This window comes from Anguilla rostrata, chromosome 7 (genome assembly GCF_018555375.3).
Source record: "Anguilla rostrata isolate EN2019 chromosome 7, ASM1855537v3, whole genome shotgun sequence".
Taxonomy (NCBI): Eukaryota; Metazoa; Chordata; class Actinopteri; order Anguilliformes; family Anguillidae; genus Anguilla; species Anguilla rostrata.
In genome coordinates, this window is record NC_057939.1 from 16,629,284 (window position 1) to 16,652,867 (window position 23,584).

Here is a 23,584-nt window from a genome sequence, read left to right on the forward strand (position 1 = left end):
ACACTGATACAGTACATGATTTATTTCAGTGCGAATTGTGAATACATCTACTTTTTTATAGAGGCAACTGATTTCAGCTCAAATAAATATGCAACAAACAAGCTATCACAAACAGTAACTGTCCCTGTCGCTGAAGACCTGGCCATACTAAAGTTTGAGTACTCTAAAGGCAAGAAAAATAACTCAAATGTACCCCAACATAACCCAAAACCCAGCCTGTATGTGTGAATCAATACCAAAACATGAATTCAAACACCATGGCCTGCAGCAACAGCCTGACCAGAAGTTCATACACAAGTCTTTCCATTTCATCTTTCCACCATCTTGGCCGTCAGCAGGTGACCCTCAAAATGCGAGAAGCCACTGCTACTTCCTCCAGCAGTCCATCCCCTGCCCGGGGGGGATTATGGGGAGGGAAGTTGTCTGCATCAGAGGGTATGGCCGTGAGACTGAAGAGGCTCTCAAACAGGAGTATTTACACGGGGGTAACGGGTGTCATTACTGTCTGCTCTTGAGGGATTCCACCAACCTGGAAGGAGACAGAGAACCACAAATTTAATAACGGGCCACAGAGGGCTTGACTTTATAGCTGCGTAGATATACCATGGAACATGAATGTTAAGACATTTTTACCTCCCCTCCTTATCTGCCATTGTTCCACTCACCATTCCATAGCCTCATCCAGCCCTGTGCCTTTGGTGGCTGATGTTTTGAAGATCTGCCACTTCCTGTCCTTGAGTGCAGGCAGCCCAAGGGAGTTGGCCACTTCCGTGGGAGTCATGGCCTGCTCCATATCCTGCTTGTTGGCGAACACTACTAGGATGGCTTTCTTCAGCTCTTCCTCCTGCACACAGCAAGCAGGACCAGCACTCAGCAAGCTACAATCACAGGTCCACTAGCCATGCTTTCAGCTTAAACAAAGCTCACTGCAAGCCCTACCATCACAGATGCAGAGTATCCCTACCCCAATGATTGGCATGAACTTGCCTAGACACATCACCATCACAAACATAATCTTCACAAGCCTCACCTCCAACATGGCTACCAGCTCAGACTTTGAGATTCCCATCCTGTCCCTGTCACTGCTGTCCACCACATAGATCACTGCATCTGTGTTGGAGTAGTAACAACGCCAATATGGTCTGAAGGAAAGAGAGGAAGTCAGGAGACTACATTACCAAATTGAAAAATGTAATTACAAAAAAAAAATCAGCCATCACAACTTTGTTCCTGAAGTCTCCTCTAATCAGGACAGTCCACTATAAAGCTTTAACCACACTGTGGTTTGAAGCACAATGTTATATGACTGCAAAGTAGATTTAAACAGAACTCACAGTATATGTATAGCAAAACATATGCCTGATCAGTCTTCTCATATAAATGTGAACAAATCTGTACCTTATACTGGTCTGTCCTCCCAGATCCCACACTTGAAATTTAAGATTCTTGTAAGTCACGGTTTCCACATTGAAGCCAATAGCTGAAGATGTAAAAAATGTCATTGGATTAAACATGATATACTGAACTTGCTGATTCCGTTATGTAAACATCTTGCCATTCATTTTACTGATTCAGAACAAATACTTTTGCAATAAAAAACATATTAAACTAATTATAGTACGTAGCTTGGGAGTTAATAAAGGAGCCAACCCCTTCCTAATATAGAAACACTTCCTAACTTTGAAGGGTCTACTTGGAGAAGTGTCAGAGTTGGATTGGTGACGAAAGCAGTACGCACTGGGAATAGTGGTGACGACTTCTCCAACTTGCAGCCTATACAGAATGGTGGTCTTCCCGGCACCATCCAATCCTAGGATAAGAATCCTCATCTCTCTGGTGCCAAACAGGCCAGAGAAGAGACTGGAGAAGAATCCGCCTGTAGAAACAGGATAAGGGTGGTGAGAGACGTTTATCCAGTTTTAGCACTGGTTAGGTAGGACATTGAATTGCATCCGAGTAGAACGCACTACATTCCACTGTACTTACTCTAACTCTAATGTAAAGTGACAAGGAAAAAGGTGTGTAACAGAGCGACTGCTAAATCCCTGTAACGTAATTTACTGGAACATTCAGGGACAAATGTGTAAGTTTTTAACCTAGAAAATTGACTAATTTTAAATACACCCGTCAGTGCCATGCTGTTTGTTAACAACGCTGTCGAATTTACCACATTTACCACTCATTCCTGGTATAGCAGGCCGGGCGAGAGTGACAATGTTTAGCATGGCAGCTACAGTAATAATAACCAAAGGGTTTGCACAAGTAGCTATACAGCTAACAACATACACGACTCCTGAGGACTTCACCAGTAGGTCACTGACCTACAAGGTTAACCAACTAATTTCAGGCATCAAGTATGCATGTGGCCATTTCAGAACGATGTTGTTGTTGACGGCCACATACACTTTGTGGTAGCAGGCCAGTTCCACGGACATCCCATCTATGTTAGTGGGGAAGCTAAGCTAGCCAGCGTCTACCCAGTTCATCTGATTTATCAAAAACTAGCGAACCAAAACATGCGTATCTTTCTGAAAATTGTATATAGAGATACGCCTTTAGTAGCAATAGCACACAAACACAATGCAATAAGGTTATTTTAACGTACCCATATTTGTTGGCGAATGCTAACCGATTCCACGGGCGGTAGGCTTGCTCTTCTGGTTGCTGGCGTCGCTGGATGTCGTGTGCGTGGTCTGAATGACGTGTCACCTAATTCAGGAATGTATCTGTGAGTATGCAACTCTAAGATTCAATGAAGACACCAAACTTGAAATTATAATTTAGAAATGTTATAATTAGGTGCAAATAATTTGACTATTATTTTGTATTTGAACCTATGTATACTGTTTCCGTTTTCAAATACTAAATAATAATAAATTAACTTGTAACCGGAACATTTACTTCCGTATACGCAATCCGCAATGACGATTGTAATCAACTGGGTTGAGATTACTGTTGTTGTCAGTGTTCCATGGTACGGCGAAGGGGTAATTTGGCCTAATTACAAAGTTAACATTCATAATTCAAGACGATATTAAAATTAAGATCCAGTGGTTATGTGATATTTTAAGCAAAATTTGTTTCGGCTGTGAAGTTGGTCGATTTGGAACATTTGACTTCCTTTAAAACCGGATTGACGGGTTTTATAGGACGATCACCCTCCAAACACGCACCCTAGCAATATAGTATAAGACATTACTTAGGTGCTTTTGTGTTAGGATTTCTCAGACAACAATTTATTTGATATTTGTTTTGGGATTTCTCTGACAACAATTTATTTTATACATTGGTAATGCTGCAGGTTTGTGTGCACTTGAACACAACGTTACTTTACAAAGGTTATTGCTTCAAGAGATATGACCCATGAACCATTATTTCTAGGAAGCACCAAGTACCCTTAGTTCATCAACTTCCTGCAGCCCAAATGCCTTTCATATAGAGCAACTTCCCACAGTATACAATTGAATCAAACTAAAGAGAATATGCTTTTCTATATTTCTGCTCTCTAAAGGGATGCTGGCTGGTGGCATATTTTGCAGCTCCCCATACTTTGAAAAAAGCTGATAAATGGCTACTAAAGGCAAGTATTCATTATCTTTATAAATTTGAATGTATAGTTGCAAATGGGCCCTTGGCCAAATAATACATAATAGAATAAGCTGGGTAATGCATAATTTTACATTTTATTTGGTACATGTACTTACACATACAATGATGACATACAATATATGTATACAAAACTGATAGATGTTACGTGGTGAAATGGGCATATTGTAAATATGTATATGTATGTATGTAAACCTAGGGTTTTATCATTTTTGCATTGGCCATCTCAGTTTTCTAATAATATTGTTTCAAGATTGACTGATGTGTGTGGGATTTTCAAATGAATTATTCTGGTTCAACGTTATATCAGGTATATGAATTTAAAACAAAATATGCTGTTTCATTCTGTAGGGTGTGTGCCTCTGACTGAAGCATTATTGTCTCTTTTTGTCAGAGTGGTAAGTCTAGGTAGGCAGTCAGGCTGACATGCAGACAAACTTATGCCCCGGCTGGAAAATTCAGTGCTGTCCACTGGATGGGGTAGAGGCAGACTTAAAATATTGTTTTACCACAGCCCATGGGGCAGTGTATGGCCTGTATAAGGTCAAAAAACGTCCAGAATTCTTTGGAAATAAGTTTTCATTTTCAATTGTTCATTTAAGTTGAACTGAAGAGGAATAGAGGTGCTTGTGTTTGTGTGTTTGTGTGTGTGTGTGCATATGTGTTTGATTAGCATTTTCAGAGTTAGGTTTTCCAGTAACACTGGAAGAATTAAACTGAGTATTTTTCATAGCAGAATAAAACTCTACCAGCAGGGGCCAACAGAGTCCAGAACTGGTCAGACAATACACCCTGGTATGAGTCTTTTAAACCAGGGTCGTTTGTAGCTGCTTGTATGCAGTAGGCCTACAGTATATGTTTTAACTGGTTTTAGCTCACAATGTATGGGCTGCTGACTATCTCCATAACATTGCGAAATATCACGCTCAGGCCTTTGGCACATCGTTACAGGTTACATTGTTAATCTGACCCTGCGGCTTTGGGTACTTCTTTATTTTCATGCAGTACCAGTAAATAAAGAAGTTGAATGGTTTAGCAGGCATGCTGCGGTCTCATTGCCCTTCCTATATTGGTGTTTATATTAATGGTCCTTTTGAATAGAGGTTGAGAAGAGGAAGGAAAGTGGTTCTTTGTTGAGCGAGATAAGTGCTTTCATTCCTGGCTTACTGGCAAATGTAAACACCCTGTCACAATCCCACACACACACGCACGTACACACAAACATGCATATGCACACATACCTCTAGCCTCATTTAAGTTAATACTTTTTCTGTATGGTAGAGAGTGTCCATCCTGGTAGACTAAAACAGTAACATTATTGAAATTTTGAAGGCACTTATATAATGAGGTTTGAACAATATTAATATACATGTAACTTGGCAAACTTGAAGCAGTGTTAAAAAAATAATATCAGCAATGTTTATAAGTAAATCATACAATCAGTGGGATCAGTTTCCTTGTTCTTATGCAAGCAACAAACCTGAGGATCAAATTGTGCAGTGCTGGGTTTGGCCAGTTGACTAAAACCATACCTGAAATATATTTAATGACATTTCCTCATATTTCTTTTAACACTGTAAACTGATATCAGAGTATAGCTTGCAGCCATTCTCTTTTTAAATGTGGGAATCTGTTTACCTTCACTTTTGAGCTACACTAACAGTAAAGTTAGAACAGCAGTCAAAGATCTGCACGTCAGGACAAATATATAGTCCCAAACTAAATGTCACTGAACTTTGGGACTGTAATGTGAAAGATTGTTTCCCCTTCTGAGTGGCTTTAGTACATCTTTACAGAACTTCACTTTGGTAGCTAAATGATGTGGTGGCAGCCTCTGCACAGTTCATTTAAGAGTGCTTTACTTTGTGTATGCTGTCAGATTAAATTACATTATTTATTTGCTGGCTTGTTCTGTGACACACACTGTAATTACTAGTAGCCTGTATTCTGGGGTTATGACGTCATTCATCACAGTTACTGTAAGAGAAGTTTCATCCAGCGGAGAGCTGTAATCTCTGCATCTGGGGATCAGAGGTATTGTGTCTGTAATCTCTCTATCTCAGTTTGCACGTCCCGTTCTTACCGCCTTCCGTGCTATTGAACCGGAAAGGGGAACCTCATTAGGCGGTCCGTTGGTATTTAAAATATCAGCTCCTAATTCATGCACTTCTCGAAAAGGCACCCTTTATGATGGAGTGGACATAGGGTGAGAAGAAAACTCACAGTTGATATTTATGAATTAACTGGTTTAGAGACCAGCAGAAAAACTATGCTTAGTTATTTTCACTATTAATTCAAATTGATTATTGTTTACTTTCACAATATCAAAATGATGCATGCAAAATTATGTATGTTCTGACAATTTTAAATAAATGTTCCTTAGAAAGCTTATTGCTTTCACTGAGATGTTTGCAGATAGACAGCCAGCTAGTAATAGCTAGTATATGCAATTATACATTAAGTACTATTTTTTCTGGAACATTGAATAAATAAATAACAAACATAAAGGAATAAATATTATATTAATATATGAATGACAAATTAGTTGTTTGTTGTTTGGTCTGGAAGTGTCTGGGCATAAACTTTTTTGTATGGTGAAATTAATAAAGTTAACTGCAAAGTACTTGCTGTCCACTACAACCATCAGAAATGCAAAACATTTAAAATACAAAAAAGCCTCTACAAAATATAATTGACATAATAATGTATAATAAATTAAATTAATCAGTACAATTTAATTTTCGAAAGTGAGAAACAAAACAGGCGAAACAATTCAAAATTTGAAATAAAAAACTGCCTTAATGAATTCAAATCTGCAAATCTGACCATTCTTCTTTTGATGATCTCTCTTTGATGCTTTTTATTTTATGACATTTTGAAAGACAGTATATATAATATAGCCATACAATACAATTTAAAGGAATACCACATTCACAGTGTAATTTTATCGAGCATGCTAATGTCACTGTAATATTTGCAAAGAGAGAGCTGAAAAAATATATAAATTCAGGAGGGGGCTGTTAATACATTTGCCCATTTTGTAATAAAACTGTCACTTGCAGTCTCCGTAAAGGGTTATCCCATCCAAGTCATGAGTCTTTGACTTTGGTAAATAAGCAAAGCGGACAGATTGGAAGTCAGTTGATTGTCAGTAGAATCTGTAGATTTCTGTACCTGGTGTGGGTGTTTTAAAATCCTTGGGGAAATCTACTCCAGATACTTGGCCAATATTTCTATAAATTTTAACTCAGAGACCATTTCATTTGAAGCAAGTTGAGAACTATCTTAAATACACTTTAAATATTTATTCCATGTGTGCACCCTATTCGTTGTATGTATTTATATTGAATAGGAAACATTAATATCTTTCAGTGGCTTACTAGCTGGCTAAATATGCCCTATAAATGAAGTGTGGCCACTTAATTATTCAATCTTCTCAAAAGGTTAGGCAGATAACTTTAACTTTCTAAATTTCTTTGCTATTAGGACAGTGTGTGTTTTTCAGTCCTTTCACATGGAAAATTTTGTAGTTGTGTGTAAGGTACATCGTAGTTGAAGCAATAGTTGTTTTTAGTTATAATAGTGCAAGCCCAGCAGGGCATCTCATTACTGACAGTAGTATTAGTCAGGTAGTGCAGTCCTCTGCTGCCATGAAACAGCTCAGCTGATGTACCACATTAAAAAGTGAAAAGTACTGGGAGCACATGCTTTTGATGAAACAAGTGTTAATCTGTCCTTTGCAATGGAACAGTTCATCCAATGTCACTGGGTATTCCAAATTGAGGAAAAAAAACGTAATGGAAATGTTCATTTCCATTGGCATTATAGTTTATCCAAATGCGGAGTCCATTTCCCAAACATCCCTGGAAAGACTGAGATGTTTTTCCCTAATGAACCATGTTCTCTCCCCACTGGCAGCCAAGCACAGCACAGACACTGTCATTGTGTATCTACTACAGGTACAGCTGTGCACGGTGTGAGGGATGGGACTGCCTGGTACGGCTCTCTGAAGCATGGATTCATGGGCTTATAAACTGCTCAGAATTATCATGTCATTCTCTGGCCTCAGTGGACAGAATGGCCTTCATTACAAACTGAGTCAATCTAAACAAATTCCATAAATCTCACCAATAAATGTCAGCCTTTCTAGGGGTGAGACAGTGCATGTAAGATAAAAATAGTTTGCTTAAAATTGAGATTCGGGTACCGAAAGAATGTTATCTCACTTTTTTATTTTTGTAAATTTTTTTTTGAAAAGTTCCTTAATTTAATGTAATTGTTTTTTAACACGTTATGTGGAATCTGCCCTAAAGCAAATATCCGAAACTATCTGAGAGCGGACCCCTCGTGAGTGAAGACGATTTGAGCCTTTGCTTGTCTGGGCACTGATCTGATCTTCATTTACAAAAAGAGAAGTTTACCGCAGTTCGGACGGTGCTGGGAGGAGGGGATATTAATTCATTTAAATTGACCCACATCTTTATCTGACTCATCATTCGTTAGGAGGGACTGAGAAAATCAGCCGCTCACCCTATAAATATACCTACATTCTACCTGAACAAATACACCTGCTGTGTACCTGGCTGAATACACCTGTATTTTATCTGGCTGAAAATCATCCGGTCATCCATATAAATTTTACCTTGTATGTAGGTATAGAGAATGGTGAGTTTATTTTTTGGTATTTGTTATTATTAAATGTTTTGAACCATTTTAATTTATGCATTATTCTACAATATGCCAGTGGTAGTAGAGATGTGCGTTTCTGGCTTTAATGGTAAATTTACCCACTTAAAAATGTGATTGTCATTTAAAAAATGTGATTTATTGACATTGTCTGCAGATTAACACAAATATTACTTTTATTTTCAATGTATGGTCATCGTTCTTAGGACTTCCTAAGCCAAGACTTTCAGGATGCCATTGATGTGATTCAGAGACATTCCGATGACCAACACTACGAAACCGGTACAGACACACCTGAACAACCATATACTCCAAATAGGAACACAAACAGTGCACGGTTACATTTACACGATTCGTACAGCTACAAATACACCTTCACACCCGTATCATACATCCTGGAATAGACAACTGTATATCTGGACTCTTCATCCAGCTACAGGCACACGTTTAGATTTATGCAATAAAATCAGGAACAGATATAGCTTTACATCTATACAGTACAGTACAGTACTCTTCAGTACATCTTGGTTACAGATATATCATTACAATTAAACATTATTGATACACTATTGCATATGTACACTACAAGTAGTGACTGACATATCTGAAAAGACACACAGGTGACCCCGTACAGAGAATTTTGTAATTGCCAATTTTGTGAATCCTTATACACAACATGCAATTATTGATACACCTCCATGCTCCAAAGGACTAATTATGCATTATGTATAATAATAATAATAATTATGCAGACATTTTCTGTGGGTAAGTTCTGTCTGGTGAGGGATCTCATTAGACTTTACTCTTTTTGTATTTTTTATGTAGTATTCTGGGGCCTTTTCACTAGATAAGTGGTTTTGTGTGTCCTCATTTTCTCAGAGTTGAAATACTATGAGACACTGGGCAGTCAGCTGCCACCTGTGCAGCCTGGTGTCCCCTGTTACCCCTTGACCCCCGTCTCTGATGTCATAGGACCTGTTTATAACTGCACTGAGCCACCGGTATGTATCACCCCCCGTCTCCTCTCAGTGTGTACACCTATGTGTCCTCATACCTGTCCATGTGCATACCTGTAATATACCTCCTGTGCATTTGTGATGTTTTATACATTACCAGGCATAATGTATAGCCATAACCATTTGACTCTCTCAAAGTTTATGTGAATGCAAGAGTGATAAAAGCACTGTGCAAAACTTATCACACCAGTTGGAGTATATATGTCTATACCTGTCAGAGTTTGTATACCTATGAGGTGTATATGCATGTAAGTACTGCATACCAGCCAGATTTTAACTTGTGAGGTATGCACACGTCAGTTTTTATGACTGCGATGAGTGTATACTTGTGCATACCTTAGATGTGCTATTCCTGTGATTTATACCTACCTCAGTATAAATGTGCGTCACCTCACCGTTCTTGTGTCCGCAGTCCTGGGACCACAGCATACCCGACGTCTCCCTCGGTCCCCCTACACCCACAAGTGTCCCACAGCTCTGCTCCATGTTCCCTCCCCAGCGGAGCAGTAAAGGTGAGCACGGTCATGCAGGGTTACAGTGAGGACTGGGGGACAGAGCATTGATCCCCAGTTGCAGTTTGTGGTCAGCTGTTTTTTTTTTTAACAATTAAACTGCATAGTGAGTAAGTGCAGTATTTTCCTCCTTATTGGCAGCTCAATTTTGAGATTCTTAGAGGTGAGTTCCCCACTGTAGGGCTTATGATATGAAGATATGAAGCTGTGTGTGATCTGTCAGATCTGGTTTATTGTGATTCACAATGTTTGATCAAACTCAGTTTTCTTGTATTGTGGTTCATGATGTTTGATCAAACTCAGTTTTCTTGTATTGTGGTTCACTATGTTTGATCAAACTCAGTTTTGGTGTATTGTGGTTCACTGTGTTTGATCAAACTCAGTTTTTGTGTATTGTGGTTCACAGTGTTTGATCAAACTCAGTTTTGGTGTATTGTGGTCATTCCTCGTGCTCATAGGTCGCAAGAAGCTGCGTCTGTATGAGTACCTGCACGAGGCCCTGCACGACGCCAACATGGCCGACTCCATCCAGTGGGCCGACCGCAGCACTGGAACCTTCCACTTCGTCTCCAAGAACAAAGAGAAGCTGGCGGAGTGCTGGGGCACTCGCAAGGGCAACCGCAAGACTATGACCTACCAGAAGATGGCGCGCGCGCTGCGCAACTACAGCCGCACTGGTGAGATCATCAAAGTGCGCCGCAAGCTGACCTACCAGTTCAACCCCGTGATCCTGCAGAGGCTGAACCACACCCCCGGCCACGCCCCACGGGAAACGGTGTTCCATCAGTACGTCCCTGCCGAACAAAGCTTCTACGGCGTGGTTCCTTCTGACTGGAACAACTGGTACGGACAATTCCCCTGTCAAGGGGAGTATGACCTTAACTGCGCCATGTTACAGTCCAACGCCACAAAGGCATGAGCCTGTCATGGCTGAAGACAGGGTAAAGGGACTTATATGAAATGTAATGCCATCTTGTACATAATGTAGCATAAATGGGATAAGCACAGGGGATATGGTGGTGACAGTGAGCACGGCATTAGTGCTTCCAATCACTGAGTAATGCGCGATTACTGCTCACTGAGCACTGAGTAATGATCAGTTGAGAACTCCAATCTGGAGTTTAGTGGTGAGTGACTGGTTAACACTGAGACAGTGTTCCTGATGGTGTCACAATCTGAGAATAGGGACAATTTAATACTGAAACAAGTTTTCCTGATGTTGTCTTGGAGGTGTGATGGATTAACAGCGAGATAATGTTCCTGTTGATGTCACTGTAAGAGAGGTGTGAAGGTTTAACACTGACACAAGTGTTTGCTTATGATTCCAGATTTGGAAAGATGGAACTGTTGAACACTGAGATGATATTCCTTATAATGTTGCTGTTTGTGCGGTAAAGCTTCAAAACTATTCCGTGGTCAGAAGGGTGTGACTGTTTACTGACAAGACAACAAGTCTTGATAACTTTGCAGTGAGCAAGGTATGATATTTGTGAAATTATTTCCTAATGTGGTTATTTCCTGTACTTGGGGAAATATGTGTATGTTATATTATTATTTTAAATACAATGTAAATAATGATCCAAACTTGGTTCGCACACACATTAATTGGTTTTGTTTATTATTGGGGTTGTTATCAACATCTCAAGATTGTTTCATATCTACATGTAAAATGTGTGTATTCTGTTGAGAGAATAATTCTTGAAATGTCAGTCTGTCTACATCTTTCTCTCTCTCCAAACTTAAAGCAAGTTTGGACATAAATAAATATATAATTAAACAAATATATAAATGAACATGCACTATATATTATGTAGTTATATTGAATGTTGGGCAAATCATTGTGTTGGGAACTAAGCCCCAGAAATGGGGACTCCCAGGTGTCAGGATATACTGTATATGCACCTATGCTATCTGAGAGCAGAGGTGGAAAATCCAGGTTCAGAAAGTTAAAGTCCTCCCCAGTAATTTGTTCCAATCACCTCAATTTGCCAATTACCAAAATTCCTCAGCCTGAAGAGTGCCATCAGTTCACAGAGTGCATGAGCAGAAGAAACACATGGTAAGACTTGCTTTCTGACCCCTGGACTTTCCACTTTTGTCTGACACACCCTTTCCCTTGATTTTTAAGTGTCTCGGTAACACAATACAACAAAAGGCAAAGATCTTTCTTCAGTACATTACTTACTCCATTACTAAAGACCTCAGCATTGCAATGGCCTGATGCCCAGTTTTTAAATTTGTTTGCCATGCCATCAAGAGAGACTATCCTTCATTCAACCAGTTGTTAAGCTGAGTGCCATTGCCTTGCCTAATTGCAAGTTTTGTCTGATTAATTGTTTATGAATAGTAGACTTCATTCCATACTGCATTTTGGGTTTGAAAATCCATTGTGGTTCGGTTTAGTCTTTCTTTAACCCATTGCTAGTGTTCCAAGACACGCCAACTGTGAATCCTTTCACTCGTGTTATATCTTAGGGGAACATCTTGACTTGACTGAGAATTCTCTCAGAAGACAACAACAGATGCACTTCTGTTACTGAATCCATTTGAGATTTAAAAGAGATGGTCCTTCATTACCTCAACACTGTTGGAGGGAGCTTACGTCTGTCTCAGCCAGCTATGTGTAAGCTGCATTGTGAGAGACCAGCCTTTCTCAAAGTAACGTAGAGAAGGTGAAAGTACTATGATCTTGGTGGTAATTGAAAAGGCAGCAGGTTTTCTTCTCTTGAACTGTGTCTGTGGATATTGTCTCTTTATCAGACGGCCTAGAACCTGTGCCGACACTGCTGGTAAAACTGCCTGAGGTAAGCGATCCGATCCAAATGTGTGTGACAGGGTAAGGAGCTGTTGATGTTTTTGCAGAGGGTTTGACTTTATATCGCAGTTGTACTGAATAACAATGTTGCTGCACTGACACTCACTGTTCCCCTGTCCACACTCCAAACTCCACAGTCCCTGCCCAAAGTACTAATTCAGGAATGCTGAGTGAAGGGACTGTCCATGGTGGACACAGAAAACACCCTGCTGTTCTCGTTACAGCGGTGTACTGTCATGCGGCTAATTCCCCTGGGAGCTGTCTCAGTTTGTCACTATATGGTACTATAGTGCACTGCTGAAAGCAAAATAAAACTAGGATTAAGAGGGAAGCGCTTTCTGAGAATGTCACACATATTATGAGTTGGAGGAGGTAGGATGTGACCAATGTTCCAGTGAGGTCAGGCATTAGGACCTCAGAATACCTCCTCTTTGATGTTACCTAAACTCCTCGATGACAGACCTTTGGCACAGACTGAGGAGCGTGTTTGCAGCAGCTGTGCATTGTTTGTTCCTGGCCTCTCCACAGAGAAAAGCCCACAAAACAAAACATGGGTTTGGGATTTTATATAAAACAACTGGGCCATGTCCGCAAAACAGACATCTCTGATATTAAAATACTGGTGCTTTAGCTCGTTTTGTCTGGTTTAAGGAGATAGAAAGGATAAGCGTATGACTCCTGTCTTATTTTTACAATGTTCCACTGAGATTTGAACTTTAGTGGACCACAGGGTTAGACCATGGTGCGCATTCTGGCATGGTAGTGTGTTCAGCACCAGCAGGGGGTGCTGCAAGGCTTAAGAGAACCATCTGGCTCATTCAGCTGTGGCCAGTGACCTCGCTCACAGTTAAACCTGCTGCGTGATGTGAGCCCTTGACCAGCACAGGCACTCCCAAATGGTTTTGTGTGGCTTTGTGGCAGGCCCCCTTGATGCTGTCTAAGCCCTGCATTATTACTGGAGCCCAAGCTGGGTTATATATGGGCCGACCGAGCTCTGCATGTCTGCTACCAATAAAGGCCACATACTTCAAACAGCAGTGCATGACCTGTTGGATAACTCTGCTTTCCAGGACAGGCATGTGTCATGGCTGCCTTTCCCCCCATGAAAACTGTTACCAGGAACTCCGTGCCTACTTTCCACCCTCTGATTGGGGTTATGGTGAAAGTGTTTTTTTTTATAAAGGGCAGAGGTGATTATGTAGAGTATATTGGGATAGAATCACCAGGTCATAGAAAAACATACAAACACAAGTATTGTTTTCATTGAGCAAAGATGGACTTAATAATGCACCTTGGCAGTCAATAATGCAAACAACTTAGTTCTGTAATTGTATGTCTGCAGTTCCATGTTTTTTGAAACAGTTCCCTCGATTTATTATGTTCTTGCATTAACTCTATCCAGGTTTCAGACATACAGTATATGGGAAAAGTTTTCTTTTAAGAGGCCTAAATCATTAAACAAATTCCTGTCTAACGTTCTGCTTGGTCATGCAATTATAACTGTTCTGAGAGTACCTTTTTGAAAAGGTAAAAGATAAATTCTTGGAGTGATTTTTTTTTAGCTGCTGCTATTGTGTTTCTAAAAGCCCAGAAATGTAAACATTTTACTTTTTCATATCACAAAAGACACATTTGGGGTATTTTAAACCCATTATCAGGAATAGCTTTTTATTTCCTCCAGAAGCGCTGGTCAGCCCTCAGATAACCTTCTCTAATTTGAAGGCAGAGGCAGTTCCACACCAAACCCCTTCTATTATACCCCTTGGCTTTAGCTTTCACTCCCTTACAGAAAACCAAAGAGCAATCTCTCACTCATCCAGAGTGGTAAACGGCTAATTAGGAACTCAGCAATGACATCAATCTCCAAATTTCCAAATCAAACCTTGTTCTATCCAATCCATGTTGGACGTGTCAAATGTCAAGGCTTACAATGACTTTCTAAGTATAGGGGTGCCCACGAATCTCATCAGAATGTTGGGGCCTGGCTGATCTGCCCGCTGCACTTGGACCACATCCCTGGTGGATTAAAAGGATCTCTCACACTCGGCAGGAAGTTTATGACCTGTCAACATCTTGCTCCATCCAAAGCTCCACTGACTGCATCGCTGCATCCAAAGCCCCTCCTCTTTAATTCAGACCCCCACCTCCTGCAGCAGACTTGATTTGACTTGAGAGCTGGTGTGGATGAGGCTGTGTCTACTTCATTAATATTAGGTTGTGGTGATTAATGGTGATGACAGTACCAGGGCGTTCAGGTGACTCTACTGAGGTCCCTCAGGAACAGATTTCATGGATTAATGAGCCTGTTGGCCTGTTCTGAAAACAGAGTAGCAGTTGCACACCTCCCTGCGATGCAGCCTTTATTGGAGAAGCACTGTAAGGACACCAGAAACACTCAACTCTATAGCTTTTAGTGAAGGAGCAGTGTGATGACACCATTGAACACATCCTGTTTACTCTGGCCTTTAGTGAAGTTACAACTCTGTGATTTCAGAATAACTTGAAAGGAACATTGCTTTGAGTATTATTGAAAGCAAGTCCTTAGAAGATCTTAAAAGAACTGAATAATGTGATCAACAATCATTATATACTGTCGCACAGGCAAGTTCACTTCAGTTGTAATTTAAAGTGGGTTTGATCTTTTAGCCACTGCTGGAAAAATTAATTAATCAGCGATAAATAATTTCCCTACCTCATCTGACAGATGCCATCCTGTAGACACATGGCCTGTCCATGTCACCCATGCCTGGCATCGGTAGTGTCACAAGAAATTTCGTGAGAAACCCTGCACCACCAATCTAGCTGGAAAACACTCCCCCTTGCCTGATTTTATGAAAGCAAACATTCTAATGAAGCACAGAGAGGGTATAGCAGGCCTGCATGGTCCTTCAGGGGGAGGGGCATTCCGTTTCAGTATATAAAGAGGTGGAGTGCATCTCCTCCTGATCTGTCACTCCCAGTCTGAGGGTCTCACTCCATCCTGGCAACACAAACGCACACACACTGCATCCGCCCTCATCTCTGAGTCCACTTGTCTGAGGGTCCCACACATTCATACATACACTCTGCCTGATCCCTGATCCTGCTGATCTGAGGAATCCAGTCACCCTACTCTGTCTCCAGCCCTGCTGGTCTGTGGACTCTGCTCAGAATGCCTGAGCCAACTAAGAAAGGTGAGTGTTTCACTCCTCATCTTCATGCTGGAGTTAGAATGCAAGTATCAGCTCTGGGAAAGAAACTGACTATGACTTCATTGGTCACAGCATATCAACAGGAAATCCCAAGGATCAGGCTTACTGACTCTCAGCTTACTGATGTGAGACCTGCATGCTGGTTTTGCCTCAGTGGAATCCAGATGGGGACTTTGGTCAAAGTACAGTATTGTGTTGTATTGTTGTTACTTAAGGCATTGTTTAACTGGTGGAATGAGAATGGTTTGACAGGGGAGATTATCAGGATCAGCAAGAATAGGAGATGATGCTACTTTGGCCCTGCTGGTAGTTCCTGCTGTCAATGGGGAACAAGCATAACAGTGGTGGGATAATGGGATTATTTATGTGATGGTGATAAAATGCTACAGCAGTAATGATGACCAGTGTAGCAGTTCTCTCAATGCACTGTGCAGCTGGTCAGTGTAGCTTGCTATGTGAGTGGTGTTAACCCTCATATGCTTGGGGTCAATTATTTTGATATCTCAAATTTTCCTAACTTGGATGAGATTAAATAGTAAACATACAAAGAACATAATGCTACGTTTTCAAAAGATCAGTACCAACTTTGTATACAAAGGTGTTGTGTGGGGTCATTTTGACCCCAGTCTCTGTAGCAGAATAAAACCATTTCTATTACAATAATTATCCGTTTAAACTGTTGAGGTCAAAACCCTAACAGAAAAGGTGTCAAAATTTCAACATAATATGAGGATAAAAGCATAGTACCAGTATTGCAGCAGTGAGCGCAGTGTGCTGAGTGCTCTCTTGAAGACCCGTGTAGCTGGAGCTCCGGTGGAAGCTATGGTGTCAGACCCGCTGAGTCCTGTGGCTGATGGATGTGTTAAGGAAGAGGAAATCTTTTAGAGTCGGATGGGGCAACATCCTCTCGACTATCTTCCCAGTCATTCAAAATGTGCGATCCCTTTCACACTGTAGATTTTGCTACCGTCTCAGGTGTCGCTTGTTTGCTGGCCAGCGATGTGACTAAGCAGAGCTTGCTGACAGCCTGCTTTCTTTCTGCCTGACTCTCATGTCCATGCTCTTCCTCTTCACTGCAGGAGGGAAAGACAATTTGGTCTGGGCCATAAATAACTGGACAAAACATTGTTGTTCATATAAACTGTTTTCCAATATACAGATAATAATATCATGCCTGCCCCCTTGCAGAACTCTAATTCAAGCCAGGCTGCTTGCACATTCCTGTTCTATCTCAGGACCACTGGGATTATGGGGTGGCAAACCAGGGGCTTGTGGGTTTTTCTCAATATATTTAACAGCAATGGGTCAGTTACAATGTAGTCATGTGGATAAGTTTCATAGCCTTTTCTGATGTAGAGTCACTGGATGGGCCACACACCTGGACTGACCACGCCTACTGTTAGACCACACCCAGACCATGTGACTTCTTGATGCCTCATAGGTGCAAGAAAGCACCTATGAGCTGTCTCTTCATGAAGGCTATACATCAGCCATTGTGTCAGTGCAGCTGTTTTTATTGTAAGACCTAGCAGACAACATTCCTTCCAAGAAGAGACACCACCAGCTATGGACAGACACAAAAGACTATATGAATGGCTGTCCAAAAGCTTAGTTCTCAATAATTAAACCCTGGACAGCTGGGGTTGAAAGAGGCTGAGATAGTTTGGAACCACAGACAAAATTCTATAAAAAGCTTCTTGCTCTTGGGGGAGCTTGGGATATGAGGGATGTAGCATCAGTTTTGGACACTCAGGATGAGGATTCCGTTGCCCGGGAATAGTTCAGAATGAGTGGACTTTTAAGCTCTCTCTCACTCTCTGTCAGTATGTTAAACCCTTGCCCCCCCAAGCTCAGAAGTACCCGCCAGCCAGGATAGGATAAAGTTGCAATGATGACTGCCCTCACCAGAAACCCCTCCACCCCCACCTTCTCATCCCCCCCGCACTGGCCCTGATCTCTCTGGAAGGAGAAAAGCCAATGTCCTCATCGCAATGTATTTATGACTACTCTGCTTCATCACTCACCCCACCCCACTCAGTCCTCCCAGTATCATCATCTCTACGTTCCAAACTATGGCTCATAGATCATCCCAACAGTGCTGGGCCATCAGTCCAGTCTTAGCCATGGGCTAGAAAACGTGACTCCAGCTGTCTGCACCAACTGTTCAGGCACCAAATGGCCATTGTGCTATGCACAGACAATGCGCTTTGATGGGGTTCTATATTAAGCTAATGAAGCAGTGGCAGAACTAGGCTTGTCATATGGGCAGACACACAAAGACAGCAGCTGAAAGTATCCATCACTCATTCATTCCTGGAAAGGAGAAAATGATTCATTTGTTAATGTACAACCAACAAAGTGGAGTCTAGAGGAATGCTTGGGGAAAGAGAAATCCTGAGGGATATATCACAGGCAGACAGAGCAGGCAGATCTAAACCTCACATGCCATAGTGATCATCAGGATCCTAATGCCCACATATGGGTGAAATTTAGGTGAGGAACAGCATGGATAATTAAAGCATTTTTCTAAGATTCTGCTATGCCTAGCCCTAGGTTACCTAGTGCTTCTGCAGAATTTACAGAGGGTTGTTGTCCCGTTACCGGAGAGGGTAGGGGAAGAAGGCATACAAAATGTGACAAAATGGCACTGCAAAGATATAGTCAAAAAGAGCTGAGCTGTTTATGGCTTGGGAGTTGCAGAATTGGACAGTGACATCATTTTTGTTGGCTCTGTAAGTCAGCACAGTGGATTTGAAATGAAACAATGAATATGAGGTTAAAGTGCAGACCATCAGCTTTAGCTGTCGGGTATTTACATTCACATCAGGTGATCCATTTATGAATTACAGCCCTTTTATACAAAGAACAAGCACATACAGTATCCTTCTACTTTGTAAGCATGGTTGCAGAACTTCCAAAAAAAAAAAGTACATATGTCACATTGCAACTTATTGAAGAACTATAAAATCATCAACTGTCTAGCACTAGCATAACATAACATAACTGCCCTTGATTACTTAATGAGACCCATCTTTACGTTACATTTGGTGATGAGCTCATGAATGACAACTTAACACTGTGTCCCAATATAAAACAGTTAGCTGAGACAGTTACCAAACTGAATGCATTTCCAGAAACCCTGCTGTATGATCATGATATTGTGGAGTTCTGTGGAGTTTGGTCAACACCCCTGCGGCACTGGAGTTAATTTCATAAAACATAAAGAGACAGAGGGCTATGCTTTAGACTGTCTGCATATGTAGCTGCTAGTCGGCTACAGAAAACAACAACAGTTTGGTTGATGCAAGAAAGCATATCCTTTGCATTTTCACCTCATAAAATAATGTTTTGTCATTGAATAATTAAATGTTCAGTAGCTAGCTACATTATGCATTAAAGTATTTATCTCAACAAAGATTTTGTGGCTATATTTACCTAGCCTGTTACAGAATTTGCTTACAGGCTAATATTGACATCAGATAACATAAGCAACTTAAATTCAGAATTTTAAAATTCAGAATTAATATCACCACAGCTTCTGAAATGAAAGAGAGCTGATCTTAATGAGAGCTGCTTAGAAAAAAGACCCTGTTGACACAAGAAAATAATAACTACTGTAGAACACCTAAGAGGACCAAATTAAAAAGAATTATGTGAAAACTTGCACTGATGAATCTCTCATTCACTTTCTTCTGCAGATGAGATCTCCAACACCTCCCCTGAAGGTAAGTTCTATTTCAGCGTTCAAAAATGGAAAATGGTTAAAAATCAAGGGGATGAGTAAATAAATAAGAGTACCGTAAGTTCCTGGTTCAGGACCTTAGCTGTGGAGGTATGTTGTAGAATGTGTCTTCTAGAAACAATATGTCCTTGCTTCTGTTGGGAAGCAAGGACACGAACACCCAGGTCACTGGTGCCATATTATAGGAGTTCCTTTCCAAATACCAATTTTATCACATTATAAATCTGAGAAACTGTGATGAACCGCTGGTGACCTGTCCAGGGGTGTGTGCCTGTAAGGTAAACTGTCACACAATGCAGTTCAGTGCCCATGTTTCTATAGTAGTCACATTGGTGTAAATGTGGAAACAAAGCTATTGCATTTCTAACAACCGCACAAATATGAAAGTTTGCTCAGTGGTTGGTCTGTGGCTGCTGTGTTGTGGCTAAGGTCTCAAGGCCAGACAGGCAGAATCCTTACATTACACTGGTTGATTGGCTGATCCATTCTTGTTGATTCAGCTGACATCTCTTGTCCCATCTGACCACCACACCGACATTCTTTTGGGGTGCACACTGATGGTAGGGTTGACCTTGGATATGTATAAGCTTCAGTGAGTATCACAAAATGAAGACTCTCGCAGGTTTAGCTTCACCTGAATGTCCCCCCATACAAAAAAGCTTTACAATCATCTCTGTTTACGGAATTAAACTTTACATTTGTGCTATACAACCTAACTCTGGACACTGTAAGACACATGTTTCACATTAACTGGGAAACACTTTGTAATTTTAGCTTTTAAGACATTGCTACATCTGTCATCCATTTGGACAGCTCATGACAGCTGAAATACTACAGTTAAGACCATGCTATGTATCGCTAACAATTTTGTGTACGTACAATTCATGTACTTTTTTAATCCATCAAACAGCTCAAATGCTCTATTTGCAGATGCATATGATCTGTGATGGTAGTTAGTCTTGTTTGTAATACTCATGTGCTGAATGTCTGTGTGTCCATCTTGCTGCTGTGGATCTGAAGTTTATCAAGCAGAATTAATTATTTAGCTATGTGTGTCACACGCTTAGAGAGTGTTGCACCAGGCAATAGTGAGGCTCCGCCCCCTCCTGTGATTACGCCACCTCCAGGTTGGTGAAATTGCTTTGTGTCCTTACCCTCCCCACCTCTTTTTCTCTTTCTATTACCACTCTCTCTCCACCTCCCCTGGACACTTCCTCCCACACTTCCTAATTCACTCACGCAGCCTATATTTTTGTCACGTGTGTTTGTGTGAGTGAGTGTCCACACTTGAGTTCTGTTGGTGACCGTTTGATTTTAATCGTTTACCTCCGTATTTATTTCACTGTTTCCTTTGCACACAACAACACACACAGTGCACAGTTCCTCTACACGCTGCTCCTAACAGTTCTGTGCTCGCTGGGCAGAAAAGCTGGTAATCATCCCTTTAGGTCACGCTATTATTAACAGGTTAAGCATGTTTGGACAATATGAGGTGCAGTATGGAAATAAGTATAATAATATATTCCAGGTGCAGCATGGACAGAGAAGAATTATTATTTACTGTAGTCAAGCACACATTGGTTTTTGATATCCATACCCTACAGTCACAATGGAATGTGCTTTACTCCCCAGTAAGGTTGATTTTATTTAATTTCCTTTCAGCCACATGCTGTTATGATACTGATTAAACAGTAGGAGCAGATTCACTGATCACTGTATCAGTGTTGCAAATGCTTATTTATAATGTCAGCTGTCCAGATTGGGCATTCCACATTCAGACTTTCATTACTTGCATCATGTGTCAATCCCATTTATATGCCAAAACTTACTTGTGTCTTTCATGAGTGGCAGTCATTTGCATCTAGTTTTTGATCACTGTGATTTAGATTTTTAAGTACATACTGAAACTGAAATAAATAAGTAAATAAAATGTTTGTTTCATTTGGGTTGTCCTCTTTAAGTGCTTTCTTAAAACCAATGCGTGCTCATTGAGTGAAATACCATAACTAGAGGAATTTTTGCTATCATAGATATAGGATCACTAGATGGGCCACAGTGTTGGAATTTCAAGCTGACCTAATTGGACTCACCTCAGGAATAGTTATAAATATTTCTCAGATTGTATCTTGAATACACTGAATCTGGTGAGCTAATCCTAAACTGTTGAAGCTTGTTGACCTGAAACATTAACATTTACATGTGGCAGAAGTACCATAAGTCTTACCTTATGGTCTTATCTTTTATTAATGATAATTACAATCTGAATATCCTAGCAAGTTTTTCCACAAGGTAATTGAATATGCACTGGCATGGGACACACTGCTCCATACATTCAGCACCTGAGTTTAATAGCTGATGCTCATCTAGCCACTCTATGTCTGTTGTTAGCAAGTGCACCTCATACACTGTGTTTGAGTGGTTTGCTGAGTGGTGGCTGTTTTTGTGAAGCTTGCACAGTGGTAGTTGTGCCTGAGTCCTGCTCTGCTTTAGCCGTGCTGCTGTGTCTGCTGTACAGAGGCTGTAGAGACTGAGCAGAAGAAGCCTGTGGAGGCTGTAGACACAGACCTGAAGGCATCTGTGGAGGCTGTAGATGCTGGAATGCCAGAGCCTGTGCAGCCTGTAGATGCTGAGCTGAAGGTACCTGTGGAGGTTGTAGATGCTGGAATTCCAGAGCTTGTGCAGCCTGTAGAAGCTGGGCTAAAGGTACCTGTGGAGGCTGTAGATGCTGGTATGCCAGAGCCTGTGCAGCCTGTAGAAGCCGGGCTGAAGGTACATGTGGAGGCTGTAGATGCTGGAATGCCAGAGCCTGTGCAGCCTGTAGATAATGGACTGAAGGTTCCTGTGGAGGCTGTAGATGCTGGAATGCCAGAGCCTGTGCAGCCTGTAGATGCTGGGCTGAAGGTACCTATGGAGGTTGTAGATGCTGGAATGCCAGAGCCTGTGCAGCCTGTAGATGCTGCGCTGAAGGTACCTGTGAAGGTTGCAGACACTGGGCTGAACGTTCATAAGAAGACTGTAGATGCTGGGCTGAAAGTTCACAAGAAGACTGTAGATGCTGGGCTGAAAGTTCACAAGAAGACCATAGATGCTGGGTTGAAAGTGCATGAGAAGACTGTAGATGCTCGGCTGAAAGTAAATGAGAAGGTTGTAGATGCCACGCTGAAGGTACCTGTGGAGCTTGTAGATGCTGGAATGCCAGAGCCTGTGCAGCCTGTAGATGCTGGAATGAAGGAGTCTGTGGGGCCTGTAGATGCTGAAATTAAGGAACCTGTGCAGGCTTTAGACAATGGTCTGAAGGATAAGGACCCCAGCATTCCCCCTCACCCTGGTAAGTGAAGCCCAGTAAATACGCAAAAACTGCTAGACCACTAACACTCTCTGAGTGCTCTCAATTTATGTTCAACAAAGGGCTCTCCAGTTCAGTTCCACAATGGGCTTAAAGAATGCATTCTAATGTAATCTGAGGTATTGAGAATTACTCAGCGTTTTAAAATGATGTTTATTCAGTTTGCTGTTTCTGTCAAACCAAACTTACAATGCTGCTTGAAAGTATGTGAACTCTACCTGGAGTGGTCTTTTTGTACAAATATTTCAATTACCTTATAAAATATTGACCAAATCTCAATTTTTGATGAGGATATCCTGAATGACTGGCACACACACAAAAAAAAAACGATTTAACAAAATATGTATCTGTAGCAGAAACTCAGAAATACTTGTGTGCATATTTGACCCTATTGTGGCAGCTTCTTACTGCTTGCTATCCTTATGTATTGTTTTTTTTTAAATTGTAAATGGAACCATTTCTTTCAGTAAAGACTTTTTGATTTAAACAAGGATTTCATTATAAAGACTTGAAATTTTGCGAATTACTTTAGGGGTTCAAACGGCACTATTTTCATGCATTATGAAATGCTGTATTAAATTAATTTCAACAAAGTAATGTCTGGTAATTATACTTTATTCTTTTCCTTTAGTCATACCTATGAGACAAACATTGTTAGGCAGAAGATGAA

At 40.9% G+C, this 23,584-nt stretch overlaps 3 protein-coding genes across 13 annotated transcripts in view; 2 read left to right on the forward strand and 1 right to left on the reverse strand.

The window, feature by feature from the left end:
- Window positions 1–7: 7 nt before the first annotated feature.
- On the reverse strand, window positions 8–2,766 carry arl1 (ADP-ribosylation factor-like 1). The gene is made up of 6 exons (XM_064343221.1): window positions 2,606–2,766; window positions 1,739–1,876; window positions 1,399–1,480; window positions 1,031–1,142; window positions 666–844; window positions 8–529 (listed from the first exon to the last, which is right to left on the reverse strand). The coding sequence occupies exons 1-6, from the start codon at window positions 2,607–2,609 to the stop codon at window positions 499–501; spliced, it is 546 nt and encodes a 181-aa protein (XP_064199291.1). The 5' UTR covers window positions 2,610–2,766; the 3' UTR covers window positions 8–498.
- Window positions 2,767–2,929: 163 nt separating this feature from the next.
- LOC135259178 (transcription factor Spi-C-like) lies at window positions 2,930–11,613 on the forward strand. Of its 2 annotated transcripts, XM_064343219.1 has the most exons (6): window positions 2,930–2,974; window positions 3,512–3,580; window positions 8,499–8,574; window positions 9,172–9,293; window positions 9,721–9,820; window positions 10,279–11,613. In XM_064343219.1, exons 1-6 carry the CDS (start codon window positions 2,972–2,974, stop codon window positions 10,737–10,739), a joined length of 831 nt encoding a protein of 276 aa, XP_064199289.1. In that variant the 5' UTR covers window positions 2,930–2,971; the 3' UTR covers window positions 10,740–11,613. The 2 variants fall into 2 exon arrangements, with proteins under 2 accessions (XP_064199289.1, XP_064199290.1); XM_064343220.1 differs by lacking the exons at window positions 2,930–2,974; window positions 3,512–3,580 and adding an exon at window positions 7,196–8,271.
- Window positions 11,614–15,594: 3,981 nt separating this feature from the next.
- The window catches only part of LOC135259180 (myosin-binding protein C, slow-type-like), a 37,813-nt gene continuing 29,823 nt past the window's right edge, over window positions 15,595–23,584 (forward strand). For 6 of the 10 annotated variants that reach the window (XM_064343225.1, XM_064343222.1, XM_064343223.1 and 3 more), the window contains exons 1-4: window positions 15,595–15,808; window positions 19,525–19,551; window positions 20,636–20,695; window positions 22,084–22,896. In XM_064343225.1, the coding sequence (XP_064199295.1) occupies window positions 15,787–15,808; window positions 19,525–19,551; window positions 20,636–20,695; window positions 22,084–22,896 (922 nt within the window). In that variant the 5' untranslated portion in view covers window positions 15,595–15,786. The remainder of the gene's footprint in view (window positions 15,809–19,524; window positions 19,552–20,635; window positions 20,696–22,083; window positions 22,897–23,584) is intronic. The other 4 variants (XM_064343229.1, XM_064343231.1, XM_064343230.1 and 1 more) reach the window with 2 other exon arrangements.

Coding starts and splice junctions, on each gene's coding strand:
- LOC135259178 (XM_064343219.1), top strand. Junction 9,294..9,720: donor ATAACTGCACTGAGCCACCG/GTATGTATCACC, acceptor TTGTGTCCGCAG/TCCTGGGACCACAGCATACC. Junction 9,821..10,278: donor TCCCCAGCGGAGCAGTAAAG/GTGAGCACGGTC, acceptor TCGTGCTCATAG/GTCGCAAGAAGCTGCGTCTG.
- arl1 (XM_064343221.1), bottom strand. Junction 1,481..1,738: donor AGTCGTCACCACTATTCCCA/GTGCGTACTGCT, acceptor TTACATCTTCAG/CTATTGGCTTCAATGTGGAA. Junction 845..1,030: donor AGCTGGTAGCCATGTTGGAG/GTGAGGCTTGTG, acceptor TGCTGTGTGCAG/GAGGAAGAGCTGAAGAAAGC.